The following is a 13,756-nucleotide window of genomic DNA, read 5'->3' as shown; positions in this document are numbered from 1 at the left end:
GCTGGTTAATAAAATTGTATTGTGGATTTTGAAAGATTTAGGACCATATTACAAGTGGTGCACTAAATATTTTCAGTTAAGAATAATTTTTATGCGGCGGGGTAAGCGCGCATATTATTATTTTATTTCTAAGTGAAGAACATTGGAATATAAAGTATTTCTATTCAACACACAATAAAACATATACATATTGATCAAACATTATGTTGCATATTTAAAGGTAGTTGAATGGAAAGGGCTCAAAAGAGTACATATGTCTATGCATGTATATATGTGTAAAAATGTATGTATATCCAAATTTACACATATAAACGCATATATACAAACACATTATCTATCTATCTATCTATCTATCTATCTATCTATCTATCTATCTATCTATCTATCTATCTATCTATCTATATATATATATATATATATATATATATATATATATATATATATATATATATTCACACACAGGTGGCCCTCGGTTTAAGCCGGTTCAATTTGCGCCGTTTCAGAATAACAACCTTTTTTTCCAGTCATGTGACTGCTATGGAAAAGCATTGAGAAAGCAGTGCATTGATTAAAGGGACACTTAACCCAAAATTTTAATTTCATGATTTAGGTAGAGAATACAAATTTAAACAACATCCCAATTTACTTCTGTTATCTAATTTTCTTCATTATTTAGATATCATTTGTTGAAGAAACACAATGCATATGGGTGAGCCAATCACAAAAGGCATCTATGTGCAGCCACCAATCAGCAGCTACTGAGCCTATCTAGATATGCTTTTCAGCAAAAGCTATCAAGAGAATGAAACAAATTAAATAATTGAAGTCAATTAGAAAGTTGTTTAAAAGTGCATGCTCTTTCTAAATCATGAAATAAAAAATTTGGGTTTCATGTCCCTTTAAAATAGCCAGTGGCGCTGTCCGCTTGTGTTGCAGCAAAGATACACACGTGCAGGCTCAAATTAGTCAGTGTAGCTAGTTAGACATGAGCTATTGAGCAGTTTTTATAGGAACAAGATCTTCCTGTCTATAAATCAGTCCAGATTGGAATGCATAAAAGGAACTGTTTGCAGAAAAATGCAAGTAAAGTCTGTGTTGTGTGATTATTTTATTAGGTTTATAATGCTGTTTTAGCAAATGTTTTTGTTAATTTAACTTTGTTTAATTATATATTCTGTGTTGTGTGAATATTTGATACTGTTTATAATGTGTTTTAGCATTTAAAGTCTTAATTTCAAAGCTTTAAAAATAATGTATTACGTGTTACTTATGACAATTTTGAGAGGGGCCTGGAACCTAACTCCCTCACTTCCCATTGACTTACATTATAAGCTGGGTTTCAATTTACAACGGTTTCGATTTACAACCATTCTTTCTGGAACCTAACCCAGGCGCTGAGGGCTACCTATATATATATACCTATATATATATATACATACAGGGAGTGCAGAATTATTAGGCAAATGAGTATTTTGACCACATCATCCTCTTTATGCATGTTGTCTTACTCCAAGCTGTATAGGCTCGAAAGCCTACTACCAATTAAGTATATTAGGTGATGTGCATCTCTGTAATGAGAAGGGGTGTGGTCTAATGACATCAACACCCTATATCAGGTGTGCATAATTATTTGGCAACTTCCTTTCCTTTGGCAAAATGGGTCAAAAGAAGGACTTGACAGGCTCAGAAAAGTCAAAAATAGTGAGATATCTTGCAGAGGGATGCACTCTTAAAATTGCAAAGCTTCTGAAGCGTGATCATCGAACAATCAAGCGTTTCATTCAAAATAGTCAACAGGGTCGCAAGAAGTGTGTGGAAAAACCAAGGCGCAAAATAACTGCCCATGAACTGAGAAAAGTCAAGCGTGCAGCTGCCAAGATGCCACTTGCCACCAGTTTGGCCATATTTCAGAGCTGCAACATCACTGGAGTGCCCAAAAGCACAAGGTGTGCAATACTCAGAGACATGGCCAAGGTAAGAAAGGCTGAAAGACGACCACCACTGAACAAGACACACAAGCTGAAACGTCAAGACTGGGCCAAAAAATATCTCAAGACTGATTTTTCTAAGGTTTTATGGACTGATGAAATGAGAGTGAGTCTTGGTGGGCCAGATGGATGGGCCCGTGGCTGGATTGGTAAAGGGCAGAGAGCTCCAGTCCGACTCAGACGCCAGCAAGGTGGAGGTGGAGTACTGGTTTGGGCTGGTATCATCAAAGATCAAAGATGAGCTTGTGGGGCCTTTTCGGGTTGAGGATGGATACACTCCCTATATATATATATATATATATATATATATATATATATATATATATATATATATATATATATATATATATAATACATATACACTCCCTGTATATATATATATATATATATATATATATATATATATATATATATATATATATATATATATATATATATATATATATATATATATATATATATAATACATATACATATACACATACACATGCACACACATTCTAGCCATTTCCAGTCGTAAAATTGTTTTCCCCTCAATGTATTTTCAATTACTTGTTATACAAGTTGCAGAGTATAAAAAGTATGGGAAATTGCGGTTTTTTTTTTGCTTTTTGGGTTTATTTGTGTATATGAAATAGCAAGTTTGTCCTTTTAAACCCCAACCTATTACAATGGGTTAAGCTTGCAGGTAATATCAGATCTCATTATGTTATTAATTGTGTACACACACTTGCTTCCTTATCTTATATTTGTTTGTAAACAAAGCACAATACTTGGAAAACTTGGGACCTTTTTCTGCTGGCTGTGTTCAGAGAGCCTGTCAATAGCCTAGACTTCAGTATATAAACTTTCAGTATAGGTGGGGATACCACAGGTTAAATCAGCTATTTCAAATGCCAAATAAGGGTAAATGAGCTAATTGTAAACAATAGAATAAACTCCAGCAGGTAAAATGGATCACTGGTAACACATTTTGGGTAAACTGTACCTTTAATGGGAGTTTTCTCAATACTCTGAGAATATAGGCCACTAATATGATCACTGAATTGGTTCTCTATTTGATCATAATGGTATATCATTAACATATTTTCTACTTATCTAATTTACATTGTTAATTTTATCAAGAAGTTGGCAAAGTTGCTTAAAATTGCATGTTCTATCTGAATCATGAAAGAAAAAATTTTGGTTTAGTATCCCATTAACCAAAACAGAAACAGCTATGTAGGAGGAATACAATTGGGTGAGGAACAGTCAAACTCTACTAACAAGGTGAGGTAGCTTTAGACAGTTTAATGTCAACAGTCCCACACTATGACAAAACTGAGCATAGCAACAAGAAACAAGGTAATTATACGGCATCATCAAGGCAGAAATGTCAAGTCAGACAGGGGTTTCCAGATGTGCTCTTCTGAAGAAGCACCAAATAAAATGGGAGACATTGAGCACCGTAGACATAGTGGTCGGCCAAGCAAACTTAGTGCAGCAGATGAAAGACATATAATGCGTACTTCCCTTCACAATCAGAAGATGTCTATTAGTGCCATCAGCTCAGAATGGACAGAAACCAGTGGGACCCTGGTCCACCCATCTACTGTCCAGGAATTCTGGTCAGAAGTGGATTACCTAGAAGATTTGTGGCCAAAAAGCCATACCTCTGACATGGAAACAAGACCAAGCAACTCCACTACGAATGAAACACAGGAGCTGCAGTGCAAAAAAATAGCAGCTGGTGCTCTAGACCAATGATTCAAAATTTGAAATATTTGGCTATAGCAAAAGGCAGTTTATTTGTGGAAGGACTGGGGAGGGGTACAAAAATGAGTGTCTGTATGAAACAGTGATGCATGATGAAGGATTTTTGCAAGTTTGGGGCTCCATTTCTGAAAAATGGAGTTGAGGATTTGGACAGCTTTAATGGTCTTCTCAATGCTGAGAAGTACAGACACTTATTAATCATGCAATACTATGAGGGAGGCATCTGATTGGCCCCAAATTTATTCTGCAGCATGACAACAAGCACAAACATACAGACAATGTTATTAATTAAGTACTAAATTCAGCGTAAAGAAGAACAAGGGGTCCTGGAAGTGATGGTAAGGCCCCAACATAGCCCTAATCTCATGTCTGGGATTCCATAAAGAGACAGAAGCAGCTGAGGCTGCCTAAATCCACAGAACTTTAATTAGCTCTCTGAGATGTTTCAAACAACCTACTTGCTGAGTTCCTAAAAAAAACGGTGTGAACTGTGTTCAAGCATACCTAGAAGAATTGATGCCATCTTGAAGGGAAAGGGTGTTCACACCAAATATTGATTTGATTTAGACTTTTCATTTCTTTATGTTCACTGGCTTTGCATTTTGTTAATTAATAAAAATAAACTATTGACGGGCTTATTTGTAAAGCATTCTTACTTTACAGCATTTTTTCATACCCGCCTAAAAATTTTGTACATTACTTGTTATTTTTTAAAATGTAAATATACAAAATTTCTTGTTTTTTTAACACTTAATATGCCATATCTACAAAATTGTTATCCACAATTCAAAGTTTAAGTAATATTGTAAACAATAATGTACATAATCTCAACTTCGAGTGCAATAGTGTTAGCATTAGAAAATAAAGTTACCAAGTAAATACATATAATAGTTATGTTTTGCAAGCATCAACCTGTAATGTAGTTTAGTAGCATCATAACCAATATATTTAAATATGTTTGTAGAAATAAAAATTTAGCATGTGGATTTATAACTCACACAAATTTAGAAATCCCATAAAGTAAATCAAGCTGCCCAGTAATGGGAAAGAGGAATTAAACAGCTTGATAGACATGATAAAAACATAGGATTTTATGTGCCAAAAAAAATAAAAAAAATGCATTACCGAAAAAATCAAGGATTAAAGTTTTTCTGGACTGGATTAAGGATTGAGACAGGGCTCAATGATGAATAACCAATGAGTTAACATGGTCCAATGACATTCGATTACGTGCCAAAAAATGAGTTTACAAGAAAAGTAAACTCAAAATGTCCCTCCATAAAAAGGGAAGTTTAAAAGTGGAGCACAGACATTTTGGAGCTTTTGTGCGTGAACATAAATCAAGCTTAATCAATAGTGCTTCTATTTTTGCGTTCATAAGTCCATAGTTATTTTTTATTTTTAATCAAGCAACAGTCTAGAGAATGCTATCATCTACATGTCGAATAGCACAAAACTTTGACCCATTCCCAGTTATGACTAAGGACATAGCGTAGGTCCGAAATGTTTGCTACAAGCCTGAGGACCCTGTTATATAACTAAAGGCATTTTGATGCAGTTGGATAATTGGATGTGGCAGATCCTACACTGTGCACCTGGTCACACTCTTACAAGATGCTCTTTTGATATATAAAAGCATTTGCCAGTTATACCACTTCCCTTTATTACTGAATAAGTATGTATTTTAATCATACTTGATAGCATTTATAAATTTATGTTCGATAGCAAAATTATCTTACCACATATCAAGGCAAGTAGAGTATTCTGTTGAACCCAAAAGGACATCTGGGGGTCGGTACCATAATGTCACTACTTCATTAGAGTAAGTGTGACTTGGGACTGATTTGGCTCGGGCAAGACCTGAAAAACAATAACATACAAAATATACATAAATTACCACAATGTTTACAGGGCCATTAAAAACCAATTATTTAACAAAACATAACATGTTTCATTATTGAAACTGTAATAATATTGCAATAATACTGGTATCTAGTTTTCTGTGAACTATTGTTGCCCACCCCCTCAAATAGTCTCTATGATCTCTTGCTTTCTTAACCCTTTAACGCCAGCTGCTGTTGCGCTTCTAGGGGTGTAACACTGTGGGTCTCAACAACTGTGACGAGACTGCACAATTTCTGCCTCAGGTAGGGATGGGCGAATGTACCGAAAGTGTAATTAGTTTGGTAGAATGAATAGTCTTGAGGACATTCATTTTGGACAATCCAATGTTAATAAGAATGAAAATCAATCAAAATTCGCTAATTGAATGTTACTTTAGTTTTCGAATGTTTATAATAAAATCGAATATTCATATTTGAAATTTCGAATGTAACATTCGATTTAACAAATACTATTTAGAAGTTAAATAGTTCATGTGATAGGGAATTTAGTAAATTGATACATAATAGATACAAATATAACAATTAGAATGTTTCCATTTTGAATATTGCATAATTTGAATATTACATTTAAAGAAAGCATCTGAAATACTATTACAAATATATAGATTTGAATTTTCAAATTTGAATCAAATTATTAGAAAAATTCGAATAAAATATTACATATAAAAAAAGCATTAGAAATACTATTAAATAAAACAAATGTTAGAATGTTGTGCAAACACATTTGAAATTCAAAACGAACGAACAAATGTAAAATTTGTTTAAATTTTCGAATGTTGCAAAACATTTGCCCATCCCTAACGTCAGGTAGAGCTCTCAGAGAGCACTATTACATTCCTAGAAGCCCCCTGCAGGTGAGGGGAAACGCTGAGTTTAACATCTAACGTGGGTAGATTAGTTATTACAGCAATTTTTTTTATTAAAACAAAATCCACAGAAATATTAACTATACCATCATGTTATAAAAACTGTTAAACAATAACTAACTCCAAAGAGGAGTCGATTTTCTCAAATTATAATAATGAGGGGGGCGTGTCCGGGCGGCGGCCAGAGATGGTCGCAATATCTGAAGCTCCTGCTGAGATCCTGATAATCCGCTAATTATTAATGGAACACTGGTCACCAACTAAACTCATTTTACGATCTTAAACGTTTACTCCCTTGTGGATCTTACTAACATCATTCCAGTGTATTCATGACCGCAGAGCGCAGATCTGGACCTTTGAGGCCTATGGCGGCGGCCTAACAAGCCTCAGAACCCCCCCCAGCTTTCTGGCTGGGTATAGCAGTCTTTGACGACTGTCATTCTTTGCATTTTAGGGGGATCCGTCTAGTGCTACTAGTGGACTATCGGCACTGATATTTCTATTGAGGAGGTTATATTCTATCTAAATTGCGCACATGGAGGCGGCTATCGACAGATGGGAAGCCGAGCTACTCCGGCACACACAGGATTACTTCCGGAGCCTAGAGACGGAGCTATGCAAAATCATATGTGGAATGCACTCACCCGTGAGAGCCGATGGACAGCACTTTGATCGGCACCCAGAAGAGGACTCCAACTTAGCTCCTTCCAGGGCTGACACAGCAGGCAGTAAGATTACCCTCCCCAATAGTCCCGTGCATCTAGATGTGGATGGAGCCCGACGCACCCTGGAGCATTCGACTGAGGAGAGCGGGCCGGTAGAGGGAAAATCTCGCAAAGCAGTCCTCTCAACCTCTCAAGCTAACACTACACCAGCTATTACTAGGCAGCTTGAAGGTGACATCCCGAGGGAGTATATCTTAGTGCGGGATCTAACAGAAATAACCGCATATGAAAAGGGGAGAGTGTCCCCCTCCCTCACCCTCTTGGCAAACTCAGAAGTGGAATTCCTGTACATAAATCCGGAGACCGATACCTCTCACGGATCTCTTCTACCATCGGCTACCAGGGACAAAATAGGCAGAGGGTTGTGCCATATCTTTGAGATCCAATTCCAAATAAAAACATTGAGGCCATGGAGCAGACACCTCACGTGTTTAGGGGAAACTATTATATGTAGTGTCCCTAGCACCGATCGCCACGGAGTAGGTTAAATGAGACATAAGATCCAGGCCCTCCCTGTTACATTATCAAGGACAACTTATTAACCACGATAGTATCTATGAAACTCTGGTTCATATTATTGTGCTTATACACAACAAGGGGAGGTGAGGATATTGCCCCTGCTAATTTGAGATATGAACGCTTAGATGTAAGACTGCCATATTTTATCAGGATTGTGACTAAAAGCTCTCTTGGTTTGACAAACAATGCTCTATAGTACATCGGCTCAAATGCATTGTTTCTGCTGAGTGTCATGTGTATATATGTTTTTGGCTATATGTTGAATGTCTCCATTATGAGCCTCTGCCATTCTACTGTTTGATTTTTTCTTCTGTGCTGTCCACATTTAGTAGGCTCTAATACACCTAATGCAGCATAACCTTAGCTTATGCTGGGCCCTGTTATATTGATGTAATATATCCTTCATGTTTAAAGTGTATATGTATACAGTTATTTTTATGTAGATAATATCTTATTTCATGTTATTAGAAGTGTTGGATACCTTGCTAACTTCCTGTTTACACACCAATAAGGGGACATTAGGTACACACATAGCCAACCTTATGTTAATCTCTTATGCAGATAAGCGCACATACCGCTTGTAGTGATGTCAGTAAGGATTCCAACTAACCCCTAGAGGAGAGAGATAGCATTAAGGGCTACAGTGGCTCTCTATATGTACAGGGATATACTTTGGACTCAAGCCATATATGGGAGTGCATTTCTGCGATATATTCAGAGTCTCCTGTGCATAATGCTATACATAGCTGTGTCGCCCGCGGACGGGGTGGCATGTCCTTAGACTCATATAGTGAGACTTCTTTCGTTGTAGCCTATAAGTCATTACAATTCCTACTTTTGAGAGTCACTTTTGAGAGCAGTTATATAGCGCCCACTGTGTATTGGCTGCTTATCAAGATTATCATTATGGATCCCCACATCACTATATGTGCTCAACCTAATTGCAAATATTCATCAGTGTTGTTGTTCATTATATATAAATATGTATATTTTGTTGTAGCCTATGAGTTATTGCCTAAAGATACGCATATGCACAGAGCCGCTCATTAATACAATCCCCTAAGGCCTGTAGACATGGATTTGGAGTAACCTATACTGGACCATGCCCCACTCTTTACACCTGAGGTATTGACAATCCTATATGCCCTTTATATTACAATTCCTACTTTGGAGAGGCACTTTGTGTGAAGGTATATATACGCCTAATGGTATTGGCTTCCTATCAAGATTTTCATTATGGATCCCCACATCACTATATGTGTTCAATCTAATTGGAAGTATTCATCAGTGTTGTTGTTCGTTATGTTTAAATATGTATATTAAAAATTGAAAAACGAGGTCAGTCATCTGGGACCCAAGAGTGGTCTCCTTCGATCAAAGGTAACCTCCTGCGATTTAGTTTTATATTTCTGGGGCCCAAGAGTGGCCTCTTGTGTTATCTAGGAGGTCTCTCCATCACTTGGCATACTGCTTGTATTTTATTTTCTTAAATGTGTTTTCTGATGTACTCATTGCCAGCACGCAAATGTCTTATTTTATGCAAATACTTGGTGGCTTTCATTTGTGATTAGTTGATATACATGTATGCTCTATTTTGAACCTCTAATAAAAATTATAAAAAAAAAAAAAAAAAAAAATTGGGGAAAGCTCCAGGCCCAGACGGGCTACCTTCCGAATATTTTAAACTTTTGAGTGAAGAACTCGCCCCCCACTCTGTATTCCTTATATTCAGCATACCTGGAGGGTGCAGCACGGATGGATGGTCGCTTCTCAGAGGCGAACATCAGTCTGATACCTAAACCAGATAGAGACCCTACCCAGACAAAGTGGTATCACTGGAAGCTTTGCTGACTTCCTTCAGAATTTATACCACACCCCTACAGCCTCTCTTTTGGTTAATGGAGGGTTTCCCCCTTATTTGCACTGCAGAGGGGTACCAGACAAGGATGCCCCCTCTTCCCCTTGCTATTTGACCTGTCTATAGAGTCCTTGGCTTCATATATTAGGCAGCAGTGTGAAGGTCTTGATGTCCTTGGGCACAAATATCATCTGTCATTGTATGCGGACGATTTGTTACTTTTTGTGGGTGACCCCCACAATAACCTACAACCACTTCTGGACATAATCAAAAATGTTGGCTCCTTTTCGGGCTACAGGATTAATATCGACAAGTCCGAAGTTACCTGGTTGCAAAACTCACACAATACTATTTTGCTAGACACAGGCCTTAAGGTTACGGGAGATCTCTTTAAATACTTAGGGATCCACTTACATATTGACCCTACTAAGCTGTAGCACCTCAATCTCATGTCTACCATTGTAAATATCAAACAAACTGGTCTATGGGGGGTGAGCTGGAGGCACTCCTGGTAAGTTTTAAATGTATATGTATTTATATATGTAACTCTTGTTTTGTTATGTTTTGTTTCTTTACTGAGAAAAAAAATGTGTGGACAATCTGATTCCTTGCCTAAGCGTGGCGAATTGGTGATCGTGCTAATTTTCTCTTCTTTAAACCATATCTGTTATTATATTTTCTTGTTATTTGTCAGGCATGTAATGGATCTTTTGTTCTCGCTAAAAATAAAGTTATTAAAAAAAAAAAAATTATAATAATGAGGGTCACGAAAAAAGTCCAAGGCTAAAGAAAGTTTAAGAAACTCTGCTCTTCTGCTCTAAGCCTTCTGCTTCAGTCTCAGTATCCTTGGCTTTATCTTATTGTACGTGTATATAATGCTGCAGAATCTGTAGGCATGTTATATACAAATGTTATGATGATAATAGTAATATTGACTAGAAAGTCTATCACACCTGATCATAATTCCTTGTGAATGAATATCTAAGCCTTATGTATATCCCAGGCACAACCTTATATACAAATTTACTCTACTCCAATTTCCCAAACAAGGATGAAATACTTTTTTTTAGCTATATTAAAAAAAAACGCAATGTTATAGTCTGTGAAGCTTAAAGGGACAGTTTACTCAAAAAATTTCTCCCCTTTAATTTGTTCCCAATGATCCACTTTACCTGCTGGAGTGTATTAAATTGTTTACAAGTATTTCCATTGCCCTTCTATTGGCATTTGAAATAGTTTATTTAGCCTGTAGTATCCCCACCCATCCTATAAGTTTTTGGTCTCAAGGCCAAGCTGTGTTAACACAGCCAGTAGACGAAATTACACTCCCAGTGGGTTATAGAAGAGATAAGTCAATAAAATGTTAATATTCCATTGTTCTCTCCAAGTATTAGTAATTGGTTTATAGACAGATATAAGATAAGGAAGCAGGTATATGTACACAATGTGATAAAGTAATGAGATCTGATTATACCTACAAGCTCAACCCATTTTATTAGGTTGTGGCTTCAAAACACAAAATCAAATATTTCATATACACAATAAGCCTTAAAAAAGCAAATCTCATACATTTTATAATCTGCAGCTGGGAAAAAAAAAGTAATTGGAAACATATTAAGGAAAAATTATATAGTATACTGCCCCTTTAAGAACCGTAAACCTACAGATTCATTGTTTTCTGTACCTCTTGTGATTTCATGCACTGCAGAAGATATCAGATACGTATGTCAGAGATGCATTCCCTGCTACAAATATGTAACATTTAATAAAGCTGGGGGGAAAAAAACGTACAGCCTCCCTCATTTAAGGCACTGTAGAGGGCAACACACTATGCATTGTCACTATGACACATTTACTTTTCTGACAGGGACCTTAAAGGGACAGTCTAGTATAAATTAAACTTTCATTATTCAGATAGGACTTTTAATTTTAATCAACTTCCCAATTTACTTTTATCATCAAATTTGCTTTTTTCTCTTGGTATTCTTAGTTTAAACTAAACATAGGTAGGCTCATATGCTAATTTCTAAGCTTTTGAGGGCTGCCTCTTATCACATGCTTTTTAAATCTCTTTTCAACACCAAGAGACTGAAAGTATATGTGGGCCATATAGATAACACTGTGCTCAGGCACAGGGGGTTGTTTAAGATTTAGCACAATACAATGCTACATTTAAGACAATAGATAATAAACAGTCACAGTCATGTGATCAGGGGGCGGTCAGAAGATGCCTAGATACAAGGTAATCACAGAGGTAAAAAGTACATTAATATAACTGTGTTGGTTATGCAAAACTGGGGAATGGGTAATAAAGGGATTATCTATCTTTTAAAACAATAACAATTCTATGGTAGACTGTCCCTTTAAGGCCTAGGACCATTTGACATGTATATGTATCCAGATTGTTCATAGCAGGTTAAACCACTGCCTCACTATCATTATGTTAATATACCTGCAGCAATGTAATCCATCCTCAGCTTTGCCGCTAATTTCAGTCCTTCACCCACGTCTCCTATTAACAATCTACTCTCAGTTCTATTGCCCAATAAGGGCCAGATTACATCTGGAGCGCTATTTAATGCTTCCGCTCACGCACTAACTCTGCTAGAAGTAAGGTTTTTGCACGTTTCGGGTAGCACTCGTATTACATGTTCAAAGTCAAAAGTTTTTGCTTGCATGCTAACCCAATGCGCTCAAAAAGTAGAACTTTGAATATCACGGTCGAGTTAACATATTCCCCTATAGAAGTCAATGCAGCAAAAAAAGTATAAAAAACAGAATTTATGTTTACCTGATAAATTACTTTCTCCAACGGTGTGTCCGGTCCACGGCGTCATCCTTACTTGTGGGATATTCTCCTCCCCAACAGGAAATGGCAAAGAGCCCAGCAAAGCTGGTCACATGATCCCTCCTAGGCTCCGCCTACCCCAGTCATTCGACCGACGTTAAGGAGGAATATTTGCATAGGAGAAACCATATGATACCGTGGTGACTGTAGTTAAAGAAAATAAATTATCAGACCTGATTAAAAAAACCAGGGCGGGCCGTGGACCGGACACACCGTTGGAGAAAGTAATTTATCAGGTAAACATAAATTCTGTTTTCTCCAACATAGGTGTGTCCGGTCCACGGCGTCATCCTTACTTGTGGGAACCAATACCAAAGCTTTAGGACACGGATGAAGGGAGGGAGCAAATCAGGTCACCTAAATGGAAGGCACCACGGCTTGCAAAACCTTTCTCCCAAAAATAGCCTCAGAAGAAGCAAAAGTATCAAACTTGTAAAATTTGGTAAAAGTGTGCAGTGAAGACCAAGTCGCTGCCCTACATATCTGATCAACAGAAGCCTCGTTCTTGAAGGCCCATGTGGAAGCCACAGCCCTAGTGGAATGAGCTGTGATTCTTTCGGGAGGCTGCCATCCGGCAGTCTCGTAAGCCAATCTGATGATGCTTTTAATCCAAAAAGAGAGAGAGGTAGAAGTTGCTTTTTGACCTCTCCTTTTACCAGAATAAACAACAAACAAGGAAGATGTTTGTCTAAAATCCTTTGTAGCATCTAAATAGAATTTTAGAGCGCGAACAACATCCAAATTGTGCAACAAACGTTCCTTCTTTGAAACTGGTTTCGGACACAGAGAAGGTACGATAATCTCCTGGTTAATGTTTTTGTTAGAAACAACTTTTGGAAGAAAACCAGGTTTAGTACGTAAAACCACCTTATCTGCATGGAACACCAGATAAGGAGGAGAACACTGCAGAGCAGATAATTCAGAAACTCTTCTAGCAGAAGAGATTGCAACTAAAAACAAAACTTTCCAAGATAATAACTTAATATCAACGGAATGTAAGGGTTCAAACGGAACCCCCTGAAGAACTGAAAGAACTAAATTGAGACTCCAAGGAGGAGTCAAAGGTTTGTAAACAGGCTTAATTCTAACCAGAGCCTGAACAAAGGCTTGAACATCTGGCACAGCTGCCAGCTTTTTGTGAAGTAACACAGACAAGGCAGAAATCTGTCCCTTCAGGGAACTTGCAGATAATCCTTTTTCCAATCCTTCTTGAAGGAAGGATAGAATCTTAGGAATCTTAACCTTGTCCCAAGGGAATCCTTTAGATTCACACCAACAGATATATTTTTTCCA

General features: G+C 37.2%; 1 protein-coding gene across 1 annotated transcript in view; it reads right to left on the bottom strand.

Moving 5' to 3' along the window:
• CDK14 (cyclin dependent kinase 14) overlaps window positions 1-13,756 on the bottom strand; it is a 1,122,917-nt gene that overhangs the window by 491,683 nt on the left and 617,478 nt on the right. Inside the window, exon 9 of the mRNA XM_053714025.1 lies at window positions 5,483-5,603. Within this exon, the coding sequence (XP_053570000.1) occupies window positions 5,483-5,603 (121 nt within the window). The remainder of the gene's footprint in view (window positions 1-5,482; window positions 5,604-13,756) is intronic.

The sequence above is a fragment of the Bombina bombina genome, chromosome 5 (genome assembly GCF_027579735.1).
Source record: "Bombina bombina isolate aBomBom1 chromosome 5, aBomBom1.pri, whole genome shotgun sequence".
Lineage (NCBI taxonomy): Eukaryota > Metazoa > Chordata > Amphibia > Anura > Bombinatoridae > Bombina > Bombina bombina.
This window is presented reverse-complemented; position numbering and strand designations above follow the sequence as displayed.